The sequence below is a fragment of the Salmo salar genome, chromosome ssa24 (genome assembly GCF_905237065.1).
Source record: "Salmo salar chromosome ssa24, Ssal_v3.1, whole genome shotgun sequence".
NCBI classification, from domain to species: Eukaryota; Metazoa; Chordata; class Actinopteri; order Salmoniformes; family Salmonidae; genus Salmo; species Salmo salar.
The window spans coordinates 17,380,001-17,404,310 of record NC_059465.1 but is presented as its reverse complement, the minus strand read 5'-3'; the positions used below and the strand labels follow the sequence as shown (position 1 = coordinate 17,404,310).

The 24,310-nt window shown below is 45.0% G+C and overlaps 1 protein-coding gene across 3 annotated transcripts in view; it reads left to right on the top strand.

Annotated features, from left to right (window-relative positions):
• Positions 1–7,227: 7,227 nt before the first annotated feature.
• Positions 7,228–24,310, top strand: part of LOC106585261 (transcription factor COE2) — a 36,967-nt gene continuing 19,884 nt past the window's right edge. The window contains exons 1-6 of one of the 3 annotated variants that reach the window (XM_014171292.2): positions 7,228–7,902; positions 10,738–10,894; positions 12,862–12,925; positions 14,054–14,109; positions 14,224–14,297; positions 15,757–15,825. In XM_014171292.2, the coding sequence (XP_014026767.1) occupies positions 7,769–7,902; positions 10,738–10,894; positions 12,862–12,925; positions 14,054–14,109; positions 14,224–14,297; positions 15,757–15,825 (554 nt within the window). In that variant the 5' untranslated portion in view covers positions 7,228–7,768. The remainder of the gene's footprint in view (positions 7,903–10,737; positions 10,895–12,861; positions 12,926–14,053; positions 14,110–14,223; positions 14,298–15,756; positions 15,826–24,310) is intronic. The other 2 variants (XM_014171293.2, XM_014171291.2) reach the window with 2 other exon arrangements.

The window sequence follows — 24,310 nt, the reverse complement described above, 5'->3', positions numbered from 1 at the left end:
AGAGGAGTGGGAGAGTCACTGATAGGAGAGAAAGAGGAGTGGGAGAGTCACTGATAGGAGAGAAAAAGGAGTGGGAGAGTCACTGATAGGAGAAAGAGGAGTGGGAGGGTCACTGATAGGAGAGAAAGAGGAGTGGGAGGGTCACTGATAGGAGAGAAAGAGGAGTGGGAGGGTCACTGATAGGAGAGAAAGAGGAGTGGGAGAGTCACTGATAGGAGAGAAAGAGGAGTGGGAGAGTCACTGATAGGAGAGAAAGAGGAGTGGGAGAGTCACTGATAGGAGAGAAAGAGGAGTGGGAGAGTCACTGATAGGAGAAAGAGGAGTGGGCGAGGAGTGGGAGAGTCACTGATAGGAGAGAAAGAGGAGTGGGAGAGTCACTGATAGGAGAGAAAGAGGAGTGGGAGAGTCACTGATAGGAGAGAAAGAGGACTGGGAGAGTCACTGATAGGAGAGAAAGAGGAGTGGGAGAGTCACTGATAGGAGAGAAAAAGGAGTGGGAGAGTCACTGATAGGAGAGAAAAGGGAGTGGGAGAGTCACTGATAGGAGAGAAAGAGGAGTGGGAGGGTCACTGATAGGAGAGAAAAAGGAGTGGGAGAGTCACTGATAGGAGAGAAAGAGGACTGGGAGAGTCACTGATAGGAGAGAAAGAGGAGTGGGAGAGTCACTGATAGGAGAGAAAAAGGAGTGGGAGAGTCACTGATAGGAGAGAAAGAGGACTGGGAGAGTCACTGATAGGAGAGAAAGAGGAGTGGGAGAGTCACTGATAGGAGAGAAAAAGGAGTGGGAGAGTCACTGATAGGAGAGAAAAAGGACTGGGAGAGTCACTGATAGGAGAGAAAAAGGACTGGGAGAGTCACTGATAGGAGAGAAAAAGGACTGGGAGAGTCACTGATAGGAGAGAAAGAGGACTGGGAGAGTCACTGATAGGAGAGAAAGAGGAGTGGGAGGGTCACTGATAGGAGAGAAAGAGGAGTGGGAGAGTCACTGATAGGAGAGAAAAAGGAGTGGGAGGGTCACTGATAGGAGAGAAAAAGGAGTGGGAGAGTCACTGATAGGAGAGAAAAAGGAGTGGGAGGGTCACTGATAGGAGAGAAAGAGGAGTGGGAGAGTCACTGATAGGAGAGAAAGAGGAGTGGGAGGGTCACTGATAGGAGAGAAAGAGGAGTGGGAGGGTCACTGATAGGAGAGAAAAGGAGTGGGAGAGTCACTGATAGGAGAGAAAAAGGAGTGGGAGGGTCACTGATAGGGAGAAAGAGGAGTGGGAGAGTCACTGATAGGAGAGAAAGAGGAGTGGGAGAGTCACTGATAGGAGAGAAAAAGGAGTGGGAGAGTCACTGATAGGAGAGAAAGAGGAGTGGGAGAGTCACTGATAGGAGAGAAAAAGGAGTGGGAGGGTCACTGATAGGAGAGAAAAAGGAGTGGGAGAGTCACTGATAGGAGAGAAAGAGGAGTGGGAGAGTCACTGATAGGAGAGAAAGAGGAGTGGGAGAGTCACTGATAGGAGAGAAAGAGGAGTGGGAGAGTCACTGATAGGAGAGAAAGAGGAGTGGGAGGGTCACTGATAGGAGAGAAAGAGGAGTGGGAGAGTCACTGATAGGAGAGAAAAAGGAGTGGGAGAGTCACTGATAGGAGAGAAAGAGGAGTGGGAGAGTCACTGATAGGAGAGAAAAAGGAGTGGGAGGGTCACTGATAGGAGAAAGAGGAGTGGGAGAGTCACTGATAGGAGAGAAAAAGGAGTGGGAGAGTCACTGATAGGAGAGAAAAAGGAGTGGGAGGGTCACTGATAGGAGAGAAAGAGGAGTGGGAGAGTCACTGATAGGAGAGAAAAAGGAGTGGGAGGGTCACTGATAGGAGAAAGAGGAGTGGGAGAGTCACTGATAGGAGAGAAAAAGGAGTGGGAGGGTCACTGATAGGAGAAAGAGGAGTGGGAGAGTCACTGATAGGAGAGAAAAAGGAGTGGGAGGGTCACTGATAGGAGAAAGAGGAGTGGGAGAGTCACTGATAGGAGAAAGAGGAGTGGGAGAGTCACTGATAGGAGAAAGAGGAGTGGGAGAGTCACTGATAGGAGAAAGAGGAGTGGGAGAGTCACTGATAGGAGAGAAAGAGGAGTGGGAGAGTCACTGATAGGAGAAAGAGGAGTGGGAGAGTCACTGATAGGAGAAAGAGGAGTGGGAGAGTCACTGATAAGAGGAGTGGGAGGGTCACTGATAGGAGAGAAAAAGGAGTGGGAGGGTCACTGATAGGAGAGAAAAGGGAGTGGGAGGGTCACTGATAGGAGAAAGAGGAGTGGGAGGGTCACTGATAGGAGAGAAAAAGGAGTGGGAGGGTCACTGATAGGAGAGAAAAGGGAGTGGGAGGGTCACTGATAGGAGAGAAAGAGGAGTGGGAGAGTCACTGATAGGAGAAAGAGGAGTGGGAGAGTCACTGATAGGAGAGAAAAAGGAGTGGGAGAGTCACTGATAGGAGAGAAAAGGGAGTGGGAGAGTCACTGATAGGAGAGAAAAGGGAGTGGGAGAGTCACTGATAGGAGAGAAAGAGGAGTGGGAGAGTCACTGATAGGAGAGAAAAAGGACTGGGAGAGTCACTGATAGGAGAGAAAAAGGAGTGGGAGAGTCACTGATAGGAGAGAAAAAGGAGTGGGAGAGTCACTGATAGGAGAGAAAAGGGAGTGGGAGAGTCACTGATAGGAGAAAGAGTGGGCGAGTCATTGCATTCGATTTCTCTCTTCCTCTATCTTTCACGTTTATCACCAAGACAACACCCATGTCTAAACACATCTTATTTTTCTATGTGCGAACCCCAACCCACTACCCCCCCAAACCCAATTATTGTTGTTAGATTCAATTCATCTTACCACATCAGGGATATGCATTGGGATAGCTTTATGATTGTTAATTCTATTTTATTTCATTTCACTTTCTTCTAATTGTTGGTATGTATTTTCCTTCTTATGAACTTGTTGGCTAATTAAATTATATCGTTAGATCTTGCACATTAAACACTTAGAACAAAACCTACTAACTTAATATATGCTAATGATGAGTTTTGGGGTGATGGTAAAATGATGACAAATAAGAAGGGAGCCTACCTGCCGTTGCTCAGGGAGGCTACCTGCCGTTGCTCAGGGAGCCTACCTGCCGTTGCTCAGGGAGACTACCTGCCGTTGGGTGGGCAAAACATTCATTCTAAAGCTAATGTTTCAACATTTATACAGTAAACTTAGAATGTTTATATTTTTTTACCTTTATTTAACTTGGAAAGTCAGTTAAGAACAAATTCGTATTTACAATGACGGCCTACCCCGGCCAAACCCGGACGACGCTGGTTCAATTGTGCGCCGCTCTATGGGACTCCCGATCACAGCCGGTTGTGATACAGCCCGGAATCGAATCAGGGTCTGTAGTGACGCCTCTAGCACTGCGATGCAGTGCCTTAGACCGCTGCGCCACTCGGGAGGATAGAAGTTATTATAAAGAGTATACTTTGATAAACAATTATTTTTTGACTGATTCATCTTTCAAATGAGAAATTATGAATACAATAAAATGACACATGCACATGCTCCTCTGTGCCTTCTGTGTCACCTGAAGTCAAGACCTCACCTCACATTGTTGGAGTAGCGATACACACAACACGCCGCATGTTCACTTCACGCTCAACCAAAGGGGGGCGTGAGGGTTCCACATCGATTCGCACACTTCTTCTCAAATGTAGGGCTTTTCACAGAATACGAATGTCTCAAAATCTTCTTCTATTGCTCAGATTATGACCTATAGGCTACACTGCAGTATGTGGTTTATCACACTTATAATTAATAATCTATGTGTAATGTTTGTTTTTATGAAGATTGGCCTAAAAGAGTCAATATGTGCCAAAAAAGTACAATAAACTCAACTTATCTTTCTGTGCATAGGCCTAGGCTAGGCTGTGCGTGTTTTCGTTGTGGAAAATGAGTAACAGAAATATTGGCTAAAAAAATAACACCAATATGCATATAGGATAGAGAAAACAGAACATTAAGATTTTGTCAACTTTAATAGGCCTACTTATCTTATAACCAATCATCAACAATATTAAAGCAAACGAATAAGTCAAACTAACATCTTTCCTAGCCTAAACATTTTCATTAAAATGTTTGCTTTATTCGCGAAGTAAAGATTAGGATTTAGAAAATCAATAGAATGATAGGCTGCAGGCAGAGGATAACGTAAGATGTGGTCTGACTGTGCACCATTTTAATTGTTGTCGTCTATATTCGCCGGGGACTTACCTTACTTAAATAAGTAAACAAATAAATGAGCGCAATATATAGCGATCGATACGGACGTGGTGGGCCGCATTATCCCGTTGTTCTCTCCGCAGTGGACAGAGGGGACGAGAGCCAGCTGCTGCGTCTTGGGCCTTCACCCCCCCAGAAAGTGGCGGCTGGTACTCCCGTGGGATCGAGGGAATGCCTGGAGATGTCGAGTGGCACACGATACACCATTGTTCGGTCTAGCAGTCACTGATTCCTCGCCCCACACCCCGTAAACACTCACTGACCGTCTCAGCGAGTAAAATTGATTAGAAAGCCGTTTGTATCGCTCAAGGTGGTTTGACTAATCCGCATTTTCGCCTGGGTATCTGCTCCAATATTACGAAGCGAGCAAATCCATTTTTCATTCGATATGGCTACATGGCTATGGGCTAGGCCTACCCATCTGTAAAGTTAAACAGGTTGTTTCCCTCTAAAGCCCGATGACTGGTCCATTAATTTTCCACGTGCAAACAGGACTCATGTCAATAAAATCTAGTCAGTTAATGTCACCCAACTATTTGCGGTGTTCTGTATAGCCATCCTACACTCAGTGCGCAATCCTTGCATTGAGGATGTTCAGAGGGTCCTTCAAGCGCTTCTGAGGAACCGACTTTTTTTTTTAAAGACAATAGTCCTCCTGCATGAGTCCTCAAGTCAAGAAGGTCTTTCTCCTGCCAGTAGATGACTCCATTCACCTGAGAGGAAGTGGGTACATAAAGCAGGTAGGCTACAGTTGACAATAAGTAGCCTAAACCGGCCCTAGACAGCCCTCAATGCCAATATCCGTAAAGCAAGTGCGGTTATTCTAGCTATGGGTGCTATGTCATCTCTAGTAGTGTTCTGTGGAGGAATTCACAAGATGTGTATTAGTCCTACCTACTTCAGCATCTGTAGTTATTTAATGGTTTCGGGTTAAGCAGAACTGTCAATCAAACAAGTCGGGATGCGGGGCAGAAGAGTATGGAACGAACTCAGGGAGGGGCGGAGAATCAGTGGCAAGGATTCCGCAAGACTGTTCTTATAATTGGGGGAACATCTGACTCCGTCGCGCGCTGGCAGATGGTCGGTTGAGGCGGGATCGAAGGGGGGAGATTTACATTCATTGTTCAGGGGCTCGAGCTCAATCCAGAGACAATAGCCTCAGCAAGGAGCAAGGGATGAAAAAACTTTCCTTTTCAGATACAGAAGGATGGATAAAGAAACAACGGAAATTAATTAAAAACAAGTTTCTGTAAATTAAAACGCATAAAAACGTATGATCTGCCAGCTATTCGAGCACACCGGTCAACAGGCATATAGAAACAGCAGTTTGTCAGCAACTTTTGTGTAAATCGTTTTTCATTTTATGGTGCAAATAACCCGAGTAAAACGCGTAATACACACAGCCAGTGTTTATTGCAGATAGACAAAGTGCAGCTGTATCAGTTTTTCTGCGCTGGCTCTTCAATGACACCCACATGGGAACTGAGGTTTAACTTTCCAACTGTAGAATATTTTTTATAATAAGGTTGAACGCATTTATAACTGAAATGTGGTTTACTCAATTGAACACGGGTTCACATCCTATCTAAGCATGATATCGGATTCCTCCACATTTTGGAACTGTGCCCCAAATATATATTGATGGTCTATTTAGCAAATGTAAAAAAAATAGAGTAGGCTACAATGTAAAATGTAGACATAAATCCACATTAGTTTTCATGGATGTGTTGTCATTGCATTGCCTGTTGTTGTAGCGGATATATTTATTTATCCTGTGTTCATTTGAAGCATATCTAACATATACTGTATCTGTATCATTTTAGACAGAAGTTCCAACCGTGTTTCCTCAGACTGACAGCACTGTCTTGGATGAGCAGCACGAATGTATAGCAGTGAAGAACAACCAGACTTCAATTGTTTATCACTAATATCCTCAATCGAATCACAGCTTTCAATCACTGCGCATTGTTCAGGGAGAGCAGACAGGTGCAGTGCACTCTTGTGTTTACTGATGACTCGACTGAAAATGCCAAATAAGATATTCAGGTTTGTTGCTTTCGACTTTTAATCCAGTTATCCTATTAAAAGACCATTTACAATTGAATGCCTAACGCAAGCAATAGAACAGAAACGTTGGCCACATTTTGAATATCAAACTAAATAGGCCAATAGTTTGCTGGTAATGCAATATGTATGCGTAGGCTATAATGTTACATTTGACATGTTCAAGTAACCTAGACTTAAATGCTTTCTCAATTTACAATCTTTAGACAACTTTGCTGCAACATGAAGGCCTAGCTGACTTTTTGCAGGCTTTTCATGCATATGTCTGGGACAAATATGGCAGCAGTAGGCCTTTATTCAAATGGAATGTGTTATTTATTTGGGGTTGTTCCCTGCAGCGGTAATTGTACGCAGCACTAAGAGATTACAAAGAGATAATAAACAAGAAATCGAATAATAATAATTTATTAAGTAGACGAATGAATAGGCCAATATTATAAACAGGTGATTGATGTCACTGCACTATAGGCTGAATAAAAGGTTTTGTGTTCACTGAAACTTCCATTTGTGATTTCAACATAGAATAATAACATAATTGAATCATTAACACAATGTAGCCTAGTTCGATAGTCTATAAAAAAAAATCCACTCTTTCTGCTGAAAATAATAAAGGTCTGTTGTCTGAATATGTGACCAAATGTTTAAAAGTTAAAATGAAAGGATAAAAAAAAAAAAAATGTTATTAGCCTTAATTTTTGTTCATATTATGGCACTTTCATCTGAGATCTGAAGCACACTTCGGTAGGACTTCACCAGAGAAAAGTTTGAAGAGACAAGAGAGCTATTTGGCTAGCTGGATGCTCAAAAAGTCCAACTAACGGAGACATTTTACACCAATGAGAGCATCCATTTCAACAATCGGTCCCCCATATGGCAGTGTAGCCCCTCCTCCAGCCCCTATCCCGACAGAGGAACTCATACATGCTTCAGGACAGTGAAGTGGAGCGTTATTGCCAGCTCTTTAGCCAATACATTCAAAGCGAAAAAGGTCTCTGCTACTTTGTTTGAGAAAGATTTTGCCACCTGATTTTAGAGCTGTCGTGTGGAAGTGTGTGTGCATGCATATCTGTGGAATAGACTACGGTGTGTACGAGACTGTCCAGGAGTGCGCGCGTGTCCACCAAACAGGTGACCCTTGTTTATGGTCGAACCGACATTTGACGTTACATAACCCCTGTTTGTGGACAATGATTGCAGTCCACCGGAAAATACATCTATTGCTTGTTTTCCTTCAAGAGCACGTTTGAAGACAGAATAGTGGACACGCAGTAGCCTGTTATTTCCCCTGGACAGCTCTGAAGCCTCAATCATCATCCAAGTGCTCGATAACAGCGTCCTGGAACGTACCTCCCAGTTCTATTTTGCCAAAGTGATATTGCTCTCTCGTTTACTCTGAAAAGAACACCATTGGATTTGTGTATTAAATGTACGGGATCCAGGAGCATCTGATAAGAGACGTCAGCGGATTAAAAGAAAGAACTCTGGGAGAAGAGATGGATCCGGTCCGGTCCTGGGTGCGTAATGTCGGTGTTGTGGATGCTAACGTAGCAGCGCAAAGGTACAGTATACCTTCATGTCCTGTGGTATTTTGACGAAATACACGACTCTTTCGTATTGGCAAACTAAGAACAACGTAAAACAGTATAACGCACGTATAAGAAATTGCTTTAATGAATGATTAGGTTCGACTTCTTTAAGCATGCAAGAGGAGTCAATGTAATATGCACATGGTTTTAACAATTTCTATATCATAAAGCATACTATGCTCGGGAAACAATGATAAAGATAAATGACAAATAGCCTACCAGATGGCGCACAGATCAGCGTAACATAGCCTATAGACTAGCCTATAAAAGTGACCTGTGGTGCAAAGCAGTCAAATATAAAGTATTGTTGATGATTATCCTCATGGCTCTTGTGTGATACTCATTTACCCTAAACTTATCCAGACATGAGATGAAACGAAAAAGCAACAGGTTGTCTTTGGGAGTAAGTGGCCCCGGGCGTAAAGTTGACAATTGTGTAGAAAAATGAATCTCAAGCATCCCTGGCTTTCTGTATGCTGAGTCCTGATTGTCCGGGGTGCGCGCTGTCAATAGCGAGTGGTGGCAGTGTCACAAGCAGCATGAAAGGGATACAACAAAACACAACAATAAAACAAACGCATTCTGTCATGAAAGTGACCGCACGGGCCGGAATAATGTTAATTTAGTGAGGATTCCACCTCCTGGGTATTGGTTTGTAGGCTTATAGGACGCGCATGAAAGGCTTTTGACGGTTGGAATCTGTTATTTTATCCATGTTGAATTATCTACTAAAGATTTTATATCTCCATCCAGAAATTCTCTTATCCCCATATATTAGGCCTATAGCCAATCATGACGATTTAAGTTGATGATAATAGCCCAGAAATAACAATAATAGGCCTAATCATAATAACAATAACAATAATAATGATAATAATAACAAAATGATGTTGGCCTGTCTACTGAAATATTAATCAGTAGACAAATTCCTATTCGTATTATCATTTATTTCCGCCAAAATCAATTAGTCTACCATTATCTTATTCAAAAGTTTTTCAAAACTTTGACAGTGTTTTTCATACTGGTTTAAAATGAACTTTTGTGTATTCTTAATGTTAAAATACTCCAGTAGGCTACATCTACAGGCTGTTATGATAGCCTTGGTATAAATGATGTAGCCTTCTTTTCAAAGGAGAACATGCAAAAAGTAAGTATGCATACAAGGTAGCTTAACATTACTTTCAAAGGTGTATTTGCCTAAATAAACACATTTTTGGCAACAGAACAAACTTTTGTAGTAAATTGAAAACCTCCGTAATTTGGTGTATTCGATTAAATAAGGTTTTGGCTGATGTTTCAAACGAGCGTTATTCCCATCAATGTCTTTTCCTATTTTACATGTATTTTATGCAACCGAAACACATTTGTTGATTGAAACCCCTTTCAATTGGTCACATCATGAATATCACCTTTTCATAATACTCACCAGATAGCAGAGGAAAATGTGAATTTTCCGTCATTCTTCCAATCCTAAATTATGCAGCGATAAAATAATGGATACATGTAAGCTAGACACAATTATCCTATCAAAAGTACATTTTAATTTATGTCTGACTTTGGACCTTTTCTCCTTTCACTTTTCGAAGGTCAAGGATGATCAGCATGAGTGCCAAAATAACTTTCACAGTAGACCTATAAGAAAAACGTTTTAAACTTCTTCATATTTTGCAGCGTCGAAAAAAACACAGCCTTTATCTCACCCAGTGTAAGAGGCGAAGCATCAATAAACAATCATTGTTAATTAAGCTCTAGGTCTTCACGCTTGGAGCAAGTCAAACTTTGACCCACCCATTAATTACATAAACACTGCGAGCACTTCATGCTATTTTTTGGTACATGTCAACATTTTGATTTCATCCCACCATCGATAATTCGCGATTTCCTAGGTAGGTCATGCATAGAAAGTTAGTCTCTGAACCCAATGCGATTCTTGAATTGTCGCTAACAAATAATCCAAATGACCGTTTGTGAAAATTAAGCATAAGATGATTGCATCATACAGTTAGGATATATAAGATCTTTATTCTTACAATCTTAATGAAGCATTTAAATCAAATAGTCTATAATTCCTTTAATGGTTTTCCCACATTGTTTGTTCGGTGAGTATTTTTCCCAAAAAAATTCCTCCATATTGCCATTCCTGACTAATTCATGTTGCAATGTTGAATCTAGAAATAAATGATTCTGTTGCAGTCTATACAGTTTACCTTAATAAACAGTGATTGGAGTTGTAATGTGCCATCACTAGCACATTAGAGGATGCTGCCTATATATATGCACTTGAAATCACTGTGCCTCTTTAATGAATAGAACACTAGTCACTTTAATAATGTTGACATATTTTGATTACGCATCTCATATGTATATTCTGTATTCTATACTATTCTACTGTATCTTAGTCTATGTCGCTCTGACATTGCTCATCCATATATTTATATATTCTTAATTCCATTCCTTTACTTAGATTTGTGTGTATTGGGTATATGTCGTGAAATTGTTAGATATTACTTGTTAGATATTACCGCACTGTTGGAGCTAGAAACACAAGCATTTTGCTACACCCACAATAACATCTGCTCACACGTGTACGTGACCAATGAAATGTGATTTTGATTAGATTTTAAGAGTGTTTGCTATGTGTGACTGAGGATTGTGATGTAGTGTATGTGAATTTCTCCTCTCCTCTCCTCTCCTCTCCTCTCCTCTCCTCTCCTCTCCTCTCCTCTCCTCTCCTCTCCTCTCCTCTCCTCTCCTCTCCTCTCCTCTCCTCTCCTCTCCTCTCCTCTCCTCTCCTCTCCTCTCCACAGTGGTGTAGCTCTCTCCAGGGCCCACTTTGAGAAGCAGCCCCCCTCTAACCTGCGCAAGTCCAACTTCTTCCACTTTGTCCTGGCACTCTATGACAGACACGGACAGCCTGTAGAGGTGGAGAGGACTTCCTTCGTGGACTTTGTAGAACAGGACAAGGTGTGTGTGTTTGTTTGTTTCAGTTGGTTGATTGTGTGAGTATATTTGTGCATATTTCTCCATGGATTTCTCTTTATCATGCATGTCCTCTGTGTTCGCTATTATTGAAATCAAATCACAAGTCTCAAGTTAGTTTCCATAAGTTTACAAGAGAGAGTGAAGAAAAGGTGGTAGCTCTTACTATAGAAATATAATGAAGATTTCTCTGGCTATTACAGCAAATGCAGCAAAACTGTAAGCTGACCACATTTACACATTTACACAACCCAGAGCAGGACATTTCTATGCAACCTGTAGTGTACAGGCGTTTAACTTGACCTTCCACGTCCCCTATAAAGCTGAGCTTATTGAACAGCTGACAGCTCCATGTTACAAGCCTCACTCCCAATGAGCTGAGCTGATGGTGAGCGATTGAAAAATAATACCTAATGACTAATTAACAGCCTTACTCATTAGTGGGACATCACTACTTGTAAAAATGCAAATTACGCTCGCCTCTGTTAAGTTTTACCGTGACCAAATCATCAATGTCTCTTTTCCTCCCACCCCCACATCCTAAATACTGCGGCGGGGGGAGAAGTACATTCCTCAGGTCAGACATTGGGTCAAAAGAAGGAGAGGAAGAGGTGCAGAGTGGCAGTCAGATTGAGAGGGAGAGAGAGGGAGAGAGAGAAAGAGAGAAAGAAAAGGAGAGAGAGAGAGAGAACAAGAGAGACAGACAGAGAGAGACAGGGCAGGGGAGGGGTACACTGCATGGTGGAAGCCTTATGCCCAGTGTTGATGGATGGTTTTGCCTTGTGGTTAAACTCGAGCTGGGAGTATGAGGCTTGTGGTCCGAACTAGTAACAGCTCTCCCCTCGAGAGAGAGAAAAGAGAGCACTGTCCTGTCAACGGAAGTTCAAACACGGTTTTGTTTTACAGACAGAGAGAGAGAGAGAGTGTCGGTGGTAATGCCAGGGCTGAGGGCTGTCAGTGTTTCCCCTAGCGCCACACACACAGCCAGGTCAAGGCAGAATGATATGACGGCTCCGTCGGAGTTCATTTTCTGCATGTTTAACCTGGCGTCTGGTTTTGTTGTTATTCAGAGGTAGAAAGGTGATACGGGGATATAAATGTTCCTCTGTGAATATTTACTAAACATTATGTTCCATTCTCTACTGTATACTGTACCTTTCTCTCTTTCTTACCTTCGCTCATCTCTCTTAATATGTTCATTTCTTTCCTTACTCTCTTATCGCTTACTTTCTCCCTAGCTCTGTCTTCCTCTCTTTTTGCTCAGAGATGACGGCTCCCTGGGTTATTGGACCAGAGAGGATTCCTTTGAGACCAGTTAGCAAGAGACTGGAAAGGGAAAGAAAGAGAGGGATAAAATGAAAGAGGGTGGTGTAGAGCCAGGGGGAAGAAAGGATGGGGGAAGAAGGATGGAGGAAGGGAAGTTTCTCTGTCAAGGTCGACTGCTGCTCACTCTCGCAGCACTACAGTCGTTTCCACTCACTGGAATATCCAGAGTAGGCGTACGCACACAGACAGGCACATTGCGCACATGCACACATACACGCACACACACGCGAGCATGTGCGCACGTTCACTGTCGCGTAGCATACATGATAATGGGTACACTCTATTTTATTTGATCATACAGATCCCACGGCTTTAGGATTTCACGTCAGATGTGCTGCAGTTCAACTTCTAAAAAGAGGAGCTAACTCAAGGTTAAGCACCCAGCTCTGGAGCCCAGTGCAGGGTCCCATCTGGGGGTTTGAGCCTACAACCCTGGGATCCCCACACCACTCCCAGGGAAGGATGAAGTGCAGGATTAGAGGAGCCTGACTCTGCTTAACTGTGCTTAGTGATGTCCAGATGTACTTAACTGTGCTTAACTGTGCCCTCACCGGTGCTATAACTGCATGACTGCATCTGTGCGTTTGTCTGTTTGTCTGTTTGTCTGTTTGTCGTCTCATTCCAAGGAGCAGACGGGAGAAAAGACCAACAACGGCACGCACTACAAGATACAGCTCCTCTACAGCAATGGTGAGTACACCTTCAAATCATCAGCCATAGCATCAGATAGCAGCATGTCCCATTCATGTCAGCGTGAGAACGTGGCCACTCGGGTATTGATGTTCTGTGTGGTTTCATGTCTCTTGATTCTTTGTCCCAGAGACATTTTAGTGTCTGACCACTTCAGAGTGGGAGGAGGAACAGGTTGTCCTGAGCCGGACCACTGACCAAACACTATTCCGCATCTTAAGGGTATGGTCATGGAATGGACATGATATGGACATAACCACTTCTCATGCGTTCCAAATATGAGAGGAAAAAGCCCATTTGAACCCCCTCTCTCTCTCCCAGTGGTCTTCTCCCTGCCACTTCCTCTGCCTCTCATCCCACCTCACCCTTCTTCTAAATATCTATCCACTCATCCAATTTCTGAATTCTTTGAGCCCCAGTTTTAGTTGTGTGTAGAGCTGCTTCCTTGCCCATAAACAGGGAAACAAGGTACACAGTGCCCCACAGGGTGTTACAACATCAGATAAGGGATATGCAAAGGGATTTCTGGTTCCCATTAGCCTCCACTGCCCCTCCTCTGCCATCGCCGTGGCACCCATGGGAGAGGAGATAAAAGACATGTACCAGAAAGACCCCCACCATACACACTCATACACATACACTGTACACTGTACACTGTACACACACGCCTGCCTCTACACCCTCCCTTTCCCTTCCCCTTCCCCCAAGCCATATCAAAGGCCTCCAGATTGAGACTTTGATGAAAGGAAGCCGTTTTAAAAGAAATATTCTGCATAGGCTTCATAATAAAATCCCTCTGATAAAACGTGCTGCTCTTCAGACGCAATTCATTACATCGACGGCAGCTTTCAAGGAAGTAAAACCAGTAGTTTTGAAGCACCCAGAGACCAAAGGTTCAGGTGTTTTCTAAAAGCATGCTGGGAGGCTCTCTGTCAGATCCCAGAGCTCCTAAAGCCCTCCACTGCTCCTCATCTGACCTGTATGGATGACCCAGGGAATGGCTATTCTGGGAATCAAATAAATGTCCCGTCTAAAACACTCATATCCCATGCCTTCAGGATTAGGTTGTCGTTGTGAGATGAGTCTATTTTAGTTTCCTTTACTGATTGTGTGTGTGTCTGTGTGCAGGGGTTCGTACAGAACAGGATCTTTATGCACGACTTATTGACTCAGTCACTAAACAGGTAAGGAGCCCTGTTTGCCTTGACTGGATTTAGCCTGCTGTGGAACTCCTGATTGCAGCTTGATTGATTGCACATGAAATCTAATTCCCCCATCACTCGCTCTCTCTCTCTCAGCCCATAGCATATGAGGGACAGAACAAGAATCCTGAAATGTGCCGTGTTCTGCTCACTCACGAGGTTATGTGCAGGTGAGCCGCACACACACACACACACACGCACACGCACACGCACACACACACACACACACACACACACACACACACACACACACACACACACACACACACACACACACACACACACACACACACACACACTAACAGATGGAGGAAATCATTTTCTTCAAAATATCCATCACCCATGTCTCTTTGTTTTGTCTTGATGTGGTATGCCATTTGAAAATAAGACTGGGGTTGAAGTGAAAGTATAGCCTGTCTGTCTTCAGGCTTGTTACAGTGTGAGCCCCCTGCTGCCTTCTCCTGTAGCCCCCGAGTCCCCCACCAGCTCCTGTTTCTCTCTGGAGCATCCCTCACGGACAGGGGGAGCTACAGGGGCCAGACTTCCTTGAACCTCCACTGAAACATGTTCAGGGTATAATTAACCCCCCCAACCCCCATCACCACCCCAGCCCCTTACGTTTTACATGGACAATGGTCCACAATGGAACCCTGTTGAAACATAAGAATTCGAGTAGTTTCTCTGATTTCTGAAAGCTTTAGTTTCTAACCGAGGGTAGATGGCAGACAGTGTGGCAGCAATGGGTCAGGGTGAAAGAAGAGGGCTGCCGATATGGTGCTTTAGTAAGACTGGGCTTCCTCACTATGCATGCTGTGTTTTTGGAGGTATGGAGGTAGGAAGAGAGGGACAGAGGGAGAGAGCAAGTGAGTGCTGGGGAAGTGGGGCAGTGACCCAGGGTTTGAGGGCAGGAGGGGGAAGGAGAGGGGGGTTTGGCAGGGGAAGAGGGGCTAAGACTGAGTGGGCTTTGCCATTGTTTAGCCAGCAGATGCCCGAATGTGACTCACAGCTGGCTAATAACAGAGCCGGGGAGGCAGAGGGCAAGCGTCACAGCTGGGGAGTGAGGCCATCTGACAGGGGGGCGGAGGGGGGGGGCAGAGGGGGCAGGGCCAAGCTGGGACACGAGAGGGGTGAAGCGAGGTGTAGGAGTGGCAGATGGTTAGGGGTGGGGGCACTTTTTGTTATGCAGCGGAGGGGACTTGGAGGGGGGGCCGGGGGACCAGCAGGCTCCACAGACAGGACTGCTGACGAATTGTAGGATGCTGTGTGTGTGTGTGTGTGTGTGTGTGTGTGTGTGTGTGTGTGTGTGTGTGTGTGTGTGTTGATGTGTTTGTCTGTGTGTGATTGGGGTGGGGGTTGAGTTTGATTTCGAAATCAATGTGACAGATTGCCAGGCTGGCTTTTCACTTCTGAATAATGTCTCCCTGTTTGTATGGTCCGTTGTTGTACCTTTTCTCCCGTTTCTTTTATTCTTTTGTCTCTTTCTCCCCTCCTCTCCTTTGGCCCTTTTTGTTTCCCTGGATCAGTGCAGTCTGGAACGGTGGACGGGCCAGAGGAAAGATCAGTCCTGTCATGCTGGTTTGTTTCACTCACTGTGTTGTTGTGTTTTCTGGTTGTTCTTTTGGAACACAGTCGCTGTTGTGAGAAGAAAAGCTGTGGAAACCGCAACGAGACGCCCTCTGACCCGGTCATCATTGACAGGTAACAGCACCTGTCACCCGCTCACACAACCCTGACAACGTCAAACACCCCAACTGAGCCTGTGTTCCACTGTCTCCCCCTCCAGACATACTCAGATGCAGAAATACTCACTACTCACACAAACATAAATTCATGGATGCACATTAACATTTACTCAGAGAGAGAGAGAGAGAGAGAGAGAGAGAGAGAGAGAGAGAGAGAGAGAGAGAGAGAGAGAGAGAGAGAGAGAGAGAGAGAGAGAGAGAGAGATACACTGCATGGTGGAAGTGAGGGCAGAGATCCAGATCCATGTGATGAGATCTCACAAATAAGCTGTTGTTTTTATGGCCAGTAAAGACAGAGGGCCTAGTGGGAGAGGAATGGTTAGTGGGGGCAACGGGAGAGAGGGCAGGGTGTGGATGTGTAAGGGTGATGGCGAGGTGCATACATGTCTGCATGTTAAATATGTGTGCAAGTGTGTACAGTCCATGTGTGTTTTGTTGTGGTGTGTGTGTGTATTTGGGAGCTCACCCTCTAGGTCTGTGTTGCTGTGCCAGATGCCTTTAACCCCCTGGAGTCCATGATATCCTTGTCCCATCATGCTCTAGCGACTCCTGTGGTGGGCCAGGCACATGCATGCTGACACGGTCACTAGTTGGATGGTGTTTCCTCCGACACATTGGTGTGGCTGGCTTCCGTGTTAAGTGAGCAGTGTGTTGAGAAGCAGTGCGGCTTGGCAGGGTCATGTTTCGGAGGACGCATGGCTCTCGACCTCTGTACGGGAGTTGCAGCGATGGGACAAGACTGTAACTACCAATTGAATATAACGAAAAAGGGGTAAACAATAAATATGTCAGTTTAAGCTAAAGATATGTTTTTTTTTGCATTGGATGCATCTCAATCCCCCACAAGCGTCTTGGGACTCATCTGTAGTCGGTACAGCCGAACTGCCAACTTCTGTCTATAACATCCGAACAGTTTGGGCTACACAGTAATATGACCCCTCTGTGGAAGGGTGAGACTCTCATGAACAAGTACATGTTGGTTGTTTTGCCTCACAAGACTCGTCTGAGGGTCCCGCGGTACCAGTTGAAAACATTAGTGGAAGTATATATGGAGACTGTTTAGTGCCAAAAATAAGGGGTTAAATACATGTAAAAAATATATATCTTGGATATAGGACAGACACTTCAGAACAAACATCCTTTTTGCTGGGAGACTATCTGTTGTTCCATGTAGTTAATCTCTTATTCAATGCATTTGTATGGGCTAATAGAAGTAAGGCCAAATACATTTTTTTTTATACTTCAAGGGGTCTTAAAATTCTAAATCAAATAGCAAAATGATCCTTGGTATGACCTTCTTAAAACAATTCCATATAGCTTAGTAGAACCCCCCCCCTCCCCTCCCCCGGCTTAGACAGGGCTTAGACTGTAATGGGTTAATGGAGTGCACCCACCCTGTGAGTGTTTATGACACTGAGGCATGCGTCTGTGATAGTTAGCGTCTCTGCAGTATACCTGTCACTGCTAATGTAAGCATCTGTGTTTGTTAGTGACTGTGCTGCTAACACATGCAGATACTGTACACTCTGTCTGTCTGTCTGTCTGCCTCCTTTGCTCTGGTGGTCAGCACACAGAACACTGTGACCGCCCCTTGTACTTAGTCCACACTGTCCTACAAAAAAAAACCCTCTGTACACAGTCCTAAACTCCTGCCATATATACTGTATAAATAAAAAACATTCCTGTCAGAATCATGAAGAGTTAGGGTCTATCATGCAATGTGAGGGTTCACACATATGTCTTGTCTGCAGCCTCCCCAACTGACAGCCAGTCATCAGGCTTTAGGGAGACAGAGCGTTACCTTAATCGGCATGTGTGAGGGCTTCCACGTCCCAGGGATTTTGGAAGTCACACAGGGTCTGCATGGAGTTAACCATTGTGATGAATGCTCTTAAGCAGACCTATGTACAATAGTTTTTCTGTGATGTCATCTCTTCAACCTTCATCGCACCTTCCTTCCCCTCACTCACCCTCCCTCCCTCCCTCCCTCCCTCCCTCCCTCCCTCCCTCCTCCCTCCCTCCCTCCCTCCCTCCCTCCCTCCCTCCCTCCCTCCCTCCCTCCCTCCTAAAATACACTCACTTCATACATGTCAAAGATTTCTCTCTCTCTTTTTCTCCTCTGTTCAAGCTGGCTGGCTGTTGACAGTGTGTCTCAGAGGATCTCTGCTGAAGATAGTTTTCATATAACGGAAAAATTGGGCTGTTGTCTTTTGGATTTTCCCAGAATCCCTAGGAGCAGCTGTTTTTCTCATTTAGTGCATTACTTTCCCAACTATCCTTTTCCTCCATCTTCCATGGTTAAACCTCTCCAAAGATTGTTCATAAGTAGTGCAGGGGGCTTGTGAATTGCAGGATCTGTATCAGTGTGTGAGCCTGTGCAGGCTGATGGTGGTGCTGTGAGGATGGTTTTAAATGGGATCGTTGACCTAATCACACTGTGCCCATCCAGACCTGATAGGAGCTTTTCCCTCTTGACAGGCTCATGGATCCCTCTCCTTGGGGAGCAGCCTATTAGCAGCTATGTAATTTGGGATAAGCTGTTGGAATTTGTTGCACTGTGTCCTTGCAGAAATCCCAAATGTATTTCTTGTGGGTTTGTATGTGTGTATGTGTGAGAGAGGGAGAATGCGTCTGTGTGAATATGCCCATATGTACATTGTTTGTGTGTACATAAATTCATGTATGTTTCTGTTTGTGTGTGTTTGTGCATGCATGTGCACAGATGTTTATTTATTTATGCATTTATAGTGTATGGATGCATGTGCAATTGTGTGTATGTGACCCATTGCCTGACTTTTACCCCTGTCACTGCTTGGGGCCTAAATTATTTGTGTGTGTGTGTGTATGTGGGTGTGGGTGGGGGTGTGGGTTGTTTCTGAGGGTGCAGTAATCATCCTCCTGCTCTCAGCCCCAACACCTGTTCTCCAATTAACATGCAGCGTGCTGGGGCCCACCCGCCCTACTGCCACCCGCCCTACTGCCACCCGCCCTACTGCCACCCTTACTGCCGCTGAATCGCTCTCATCTCTTTTTTTCAATTTCTCTCCCTTTCCCTCTCTCTAAATCTCTGTGATTCTCTAGCTCTCCTTTTCTCTCTCTCTCTCTCTCTCTCTCTCTCTCTCTCTCTCTTTCTCTCTCTCTCTCTCTCTCGCTTACTCTTTCTCTTTGGGACCCTCTTGGATTCTCATGCTTATACCAGTGTTTCTACCACACTCTTTCTATCTTTTTTTCACTTCCTTTCTTTCACTTCCTTTCTCTTCCTCTGCCTCGTGTTCCCTCATCCCTCTCTCTCCCCCTCCTCCTAGCCCATCAAATTTTGTGATAATTAGGCAGTGTCATTAGGACACCTACCCAAGTACAAGGGAGTTTGCAATTCCCCAAACGGCCCAAACCCCCTATTTTCTAATCTCCTTTCCATATTGTCCTCCCCCCCCCCAATCCCCTCCTGCTGCTCCACTCCCTCCTTCTCCCTAATCCTGATTTGAGTGAAAGGGGAGAGAGGAGATCACAGCTGATCCATAGGGAGGGATGGAGGAGTGGTGGGGGGAGGGGGCTTGGAGGTGTTGGGGGTTAGTCAGAATGGGGAGATGACTCTTTAAGACACCCTTACCCCTTACTCCTATTCATATAAAGCACCGATCAGGTCATACTGCTTGCAGCGTTTACTAGTCTTGTCATTGTTGAATATGTCACTCACTCACTGACTATCTTATGCAATTGAGGGGGACCTCTTTGTTTTGAAGATGTAAATTATCTTTGATTGATTAATTGACTGATTGATTCCTCTGTTTTGCCAATTTCAAATTGTGGATTACGTTCACACGTGCCTTGTTGCTGAATGACTCTCTTGTGATTAAATGATCTGTTTCAAAGAGAACTGACTGTATGGCTGTAGCATAGAACTCCATACTCCATTCTCTGATATGTTCCGGGTTTTTTTACAGGCCATGCTGTCACAGCTTTTGCATTGTCTGGCTTTGATATTTTCTCAGTGGCTGTCTAACTTACATATACCAGAACACATCCCTGTGTGTGTCCCTCCCTCCTCCAACCTAAGGAGTTCTACTCTACCCTCTACTCAGAGACAGACAGGTCAGTTAACAGTGGCATTACTGCCAGATGACCCCTGACCTTTAGAGAACTATATGAGCGCTAGCCTCTGTGTTTATAGAGGAGCGTGCTTTACAACAGAGACAGACAGTCAGTATTAGTGCTAGTGTTTGTAGGATTGGGACGTTTGGATTGGTTAATGGGAGGGGGCAGGGTTGGAGTGTATGAGCGTGGTTTTACATTTGGCTAGGAGGTTGGAATCAATAGATGGTCATAAGGAAAGCATGAAAGATCCATCGTAAGGGAGGAAAGGGGAGGCAGGGGAGGAGAGAGTCCGGAGAGGGGATCAATGGCATGCACTATCTCACTAATTGATCGTGTTTTCAGGAGGGGTCTTTTTTAACAAGCCAGCACTCTGAGGAAAGAGGAATAATCAATGGGAATTTTCCAATTTTGTCAATATCGCTTTTCCCTTCCCCCTTTCAAAACGACAAGCCATTTCACAAAGACTGGATGCAAGGGAGAGATACATTTGTTTTCCTTTCTGTCAATGAGAACATACAAAATCCTCCTCAGCAAGTTTTTTTCCCTCATCAATTAGACCAGATAAATCCTTTCCTATGTGTTAAATGATCAAAAATACTTATTATAGGCAGCAGTAATGGTTGTGGTCAAGCCCACTTTTAGAAATGTGATTAGAGCTCCCTTGCGAAGACTTCAAATAGTTGACCCTAAGAGGAATCCATTGCTCTTCATCTTGTATTATGGGCCGTATTGATCTTCTACTCCTGATTCTAGTTATGTGCGCATTTGGTTGTTTTATCTGGCCGTCACATAGCAGCGAATGAAAGTGTGCACACGGTTGCTTTTAAATCAATATACACTAAATTGCTTTTACTTCCAGAAAATCATTTGGGTCAATTTCTAATGTCTTCATTTGGATGAGGATTATTTCAGTGAATGTTTTGCGCGTGTTATCTGTTGGAATCGACACGGATTCCTCTGGACAGTTTGACAATATAGCATTCAGATATCATTTGTTAATTTGTATCTGAATGCCTTTCTTCAACAACCACATCTCTAACACCATGCCCAAACCGGACGCGCGTGTGCTTCCGCATGTGCTTCCGTGCGCGCCATCGTGCGCAAAATTATTTTGTCCCCCCCCACACCAAATGCGATCACGATACGCAGGTTGCAATATCAAAACAAACTCTGAACCAATTATATTAATTTGGGGACAGTTCGAAAGCGTTAAACATTTATGGCAATTTAGCTAGCTAGCTTGCAGTTGCTAGCTAATTTGTCCTGGGATATAAACATTGAGTTGTTATTTTACCTGAAATGAACAAGGTCCTCTACTCCGACAGTTAATCCACACATAAAAACGGTCAACAGAATTGTTTCTAGTCATCTCTTCTCCTACCAGGCTTTTTTTTCTTTGGACTTTATATGGAGATTGGCAACTAACTTTCATAATAAGGTGCATTACCATAACCGCTCAGTTCATCTTTCAATCACCCACGTGGGTATAATCAATGAGGAGATGGCATGTGGGTATATGCTTCTAAAAGCCAATGAGGAGATGGGAAAGGCAGGACTTGCAGCGCGATCTGCGTCACAAATAGAAGCAACTTCTATTTTAACGCCTGGCAACGCAGACACTCGTTGACGCGCACGAGCAGTGCGGGTGCAATGACTGAATAACATGTATGTGTAAATATATCTTGCGATGCGAGCAGTGTGGTCAGCATGTCAGGGACTGTTTGACAATCTGTCTGAATCTTCAACAACCACATCTCTAAGGGACTGTTTGACAATCTGTCTGGATCTTATTTTCTGTCTGTTTCTGCTTGTCTGTCTGTCTGTCTGTCTGTCTGTCTGTCTGTCTGTCTGTCTGTCTGTCTGTCTGTCTGTCTGTCTGTCTGTCTGTCTGTCTGTCTGTCTGTCTGTCTGTCTGTCTGTCTGTCTGTCTGTCTGTCTGTCTGTTTGTCAGCCTGTCTCTCCCTTCTTTAATTTCTTCTCTCCCTTTCTCTCTCTCTTTTCCCCTAAATGTAAGATATATCTGTGTGTTAGTTGTGCTGCCTCTGTGTGCTGCCTCTGTGTGCTGCCTCTGTGTGCTGCCTCTGTGTGCTGCCTCTGTGTGCTGCCTCTGTGTGTTGCCTCTGTGGCGTTCTGAGCTCCTGTACATCTGTGTTGGCAGGTCCCTGCTCCCTGTGCGAGCTTGCCTCTTAGCCTCTCACTGTAATTTTAATGGAGGGGAACATCACCCGCCCCTCTCAGCAGAGCCCCCGGGAACATGCAGGGAGCAGAGCTTTTGGAAAGGAACATTAAACAACTGGCCAAAAAAATGGAAACAGCAACCATTTTTGACTGTGTCAGGGGGTCGAATTCCTCACCTCTCCCAGATGCCTAGTAGAAGCCAAATGGCCCTGTTACCTCATCATATTGGAGATGTGAACAGTGTCAGTTTTAGAGATTGTTTCTCACGATCACAGAATCTGTAACTCCTTTAGCCGTGGAGCTCAGAGTAGGATGACATGGTCTCCAGCAGCAGTGCATGTCAGAGTGGAAATCCTAGTTAACAGACCTATTGGCCCCTTCTACCACCACTACCTCCACCACCTCCTCCACCTCCACCACCTCCACCACCAAGAATTTCACCACCTGCACCTCCACCACCTCCACCACCTCCACCACCACCACCTCCACCACCACCACCACCACCACCTCCACCACCACCTCCACCTCCACCACCTCGACCACCAAGACCTCCTCCACCACCACCACCTCCACCTCCACCACCTCAACCACCAAGACCACCACCACCTCCAACCCCACCACTACCCCTGTGTAATCTGGACACCCTTTCCTTCCGAGACCCATTTTTTATTTGTCCCAGAGAGCCCTGATTTTAGGGGAAGGAGGAGGAATCCTGCATCTGAATTACACAGATCAATGGCATGACAAGCCCTCCATACAGGCTCATCTCCCCTACCTCTGGTAGCGTGTCATGTCTTCTAGCCAAATCATAAAGCCCCCACAGGCACTCACTGAGCCAGCTATAGCTAGAGGCACAATCTACCTACATGCTGATCCTATTCGTTCTCATTATTACAGCTACACATCTGTAACACACACACACACACACACACACACACACACACACACACACACACACACACACACACACACACACACACACACACACACACACACACACACACACACACACACACACACACACACACACACACACAATCCCTCCAGTCCCTTCACTTCCCTGTCACAGGCGCCTCGTCTCCCTGGTGGCTGGTAGTGTCCAGTCCCTCCAGACCTCTGTCAGGAGCCCTTCAGACAGGGGACTGGCAGTGAGTGGAGACAGAGACAGGGCCCAGCAGCTCCACTGCACACAACACCACAGGCTGGGCCAGTCTGAGCAGCTGGCACAGGAGTGGGGGACATCTCCTCCCAGGAGGCAATGAGAGGAGGAGAATGTCAGACAGACAGAGGGAGAGGGTGCCACTGTCTGGATTATCAAATACTCACTGACAGGTACTGCTTGTAAGAAACACAGAGAGAGAACATTATTCAGAGTCAGGAGTCAGAATTCATTTTGTGATGTACGTGGTTTTGGTGATGTGGTCTCATGTGAACCAGGAAGACCCACAAGTCAAATACAGACAGGAAGTGAACCATGAGTGGCAGATTAGATGGCTGGATTGTGCTGTCACCTTTGGCTGCGTTGGGCTGCGTTGGGTTGGGTGTCGTGGCTTGAACCCTAACACTCAGAACAAGCATATGTTGTTTTCTTAGAGAGAGCGCACAGAGGGGGAAGTCGGAAACGGAGCTCAGCAGAGAAATGTTTTGACAGGAAATGGGAATGGACTGCAAATGGACTAATGTGGGTGAATGACAGGGGGATTTAGGGAGGGGGGTAAACATGGGGTATGGAAGGGGGCTCATAGCACTGAAAATGGCCAAACTCTCCATGAGTGGCTGGGACCAGGCGCTGTGTTACTGGGACAGGGAGAGGGGAAAGCAGCTTCCCATTTGTCTGGCCACTAATGGGTTTCACCTTTGGTAGGGCAGCACTCTCAGGAGGCCAGATTAGCATGATTTATTTTAGAGTAATTGAGATCATTTGTGTGTACATGGATGTGTGTGTATCAGAGTTTGTGTGTATCAGAGTTTGTGTGTATCAGAGTTTGTGTGTATCAGAGTTTGTGTGTATCAGAGTTTGTGTTTATCAGAGTTTGTGTGTATCAGAGTTTGTGTGTATCAGAATTTGTGTGTACATGGATGTGTGTGTTTCAGAGTTTGTGTGCACATGGATGTGTGTGTATCAGAGTTTGTGTGTATCAGAGTTTGTGTGTATCAGAATTTGTGTG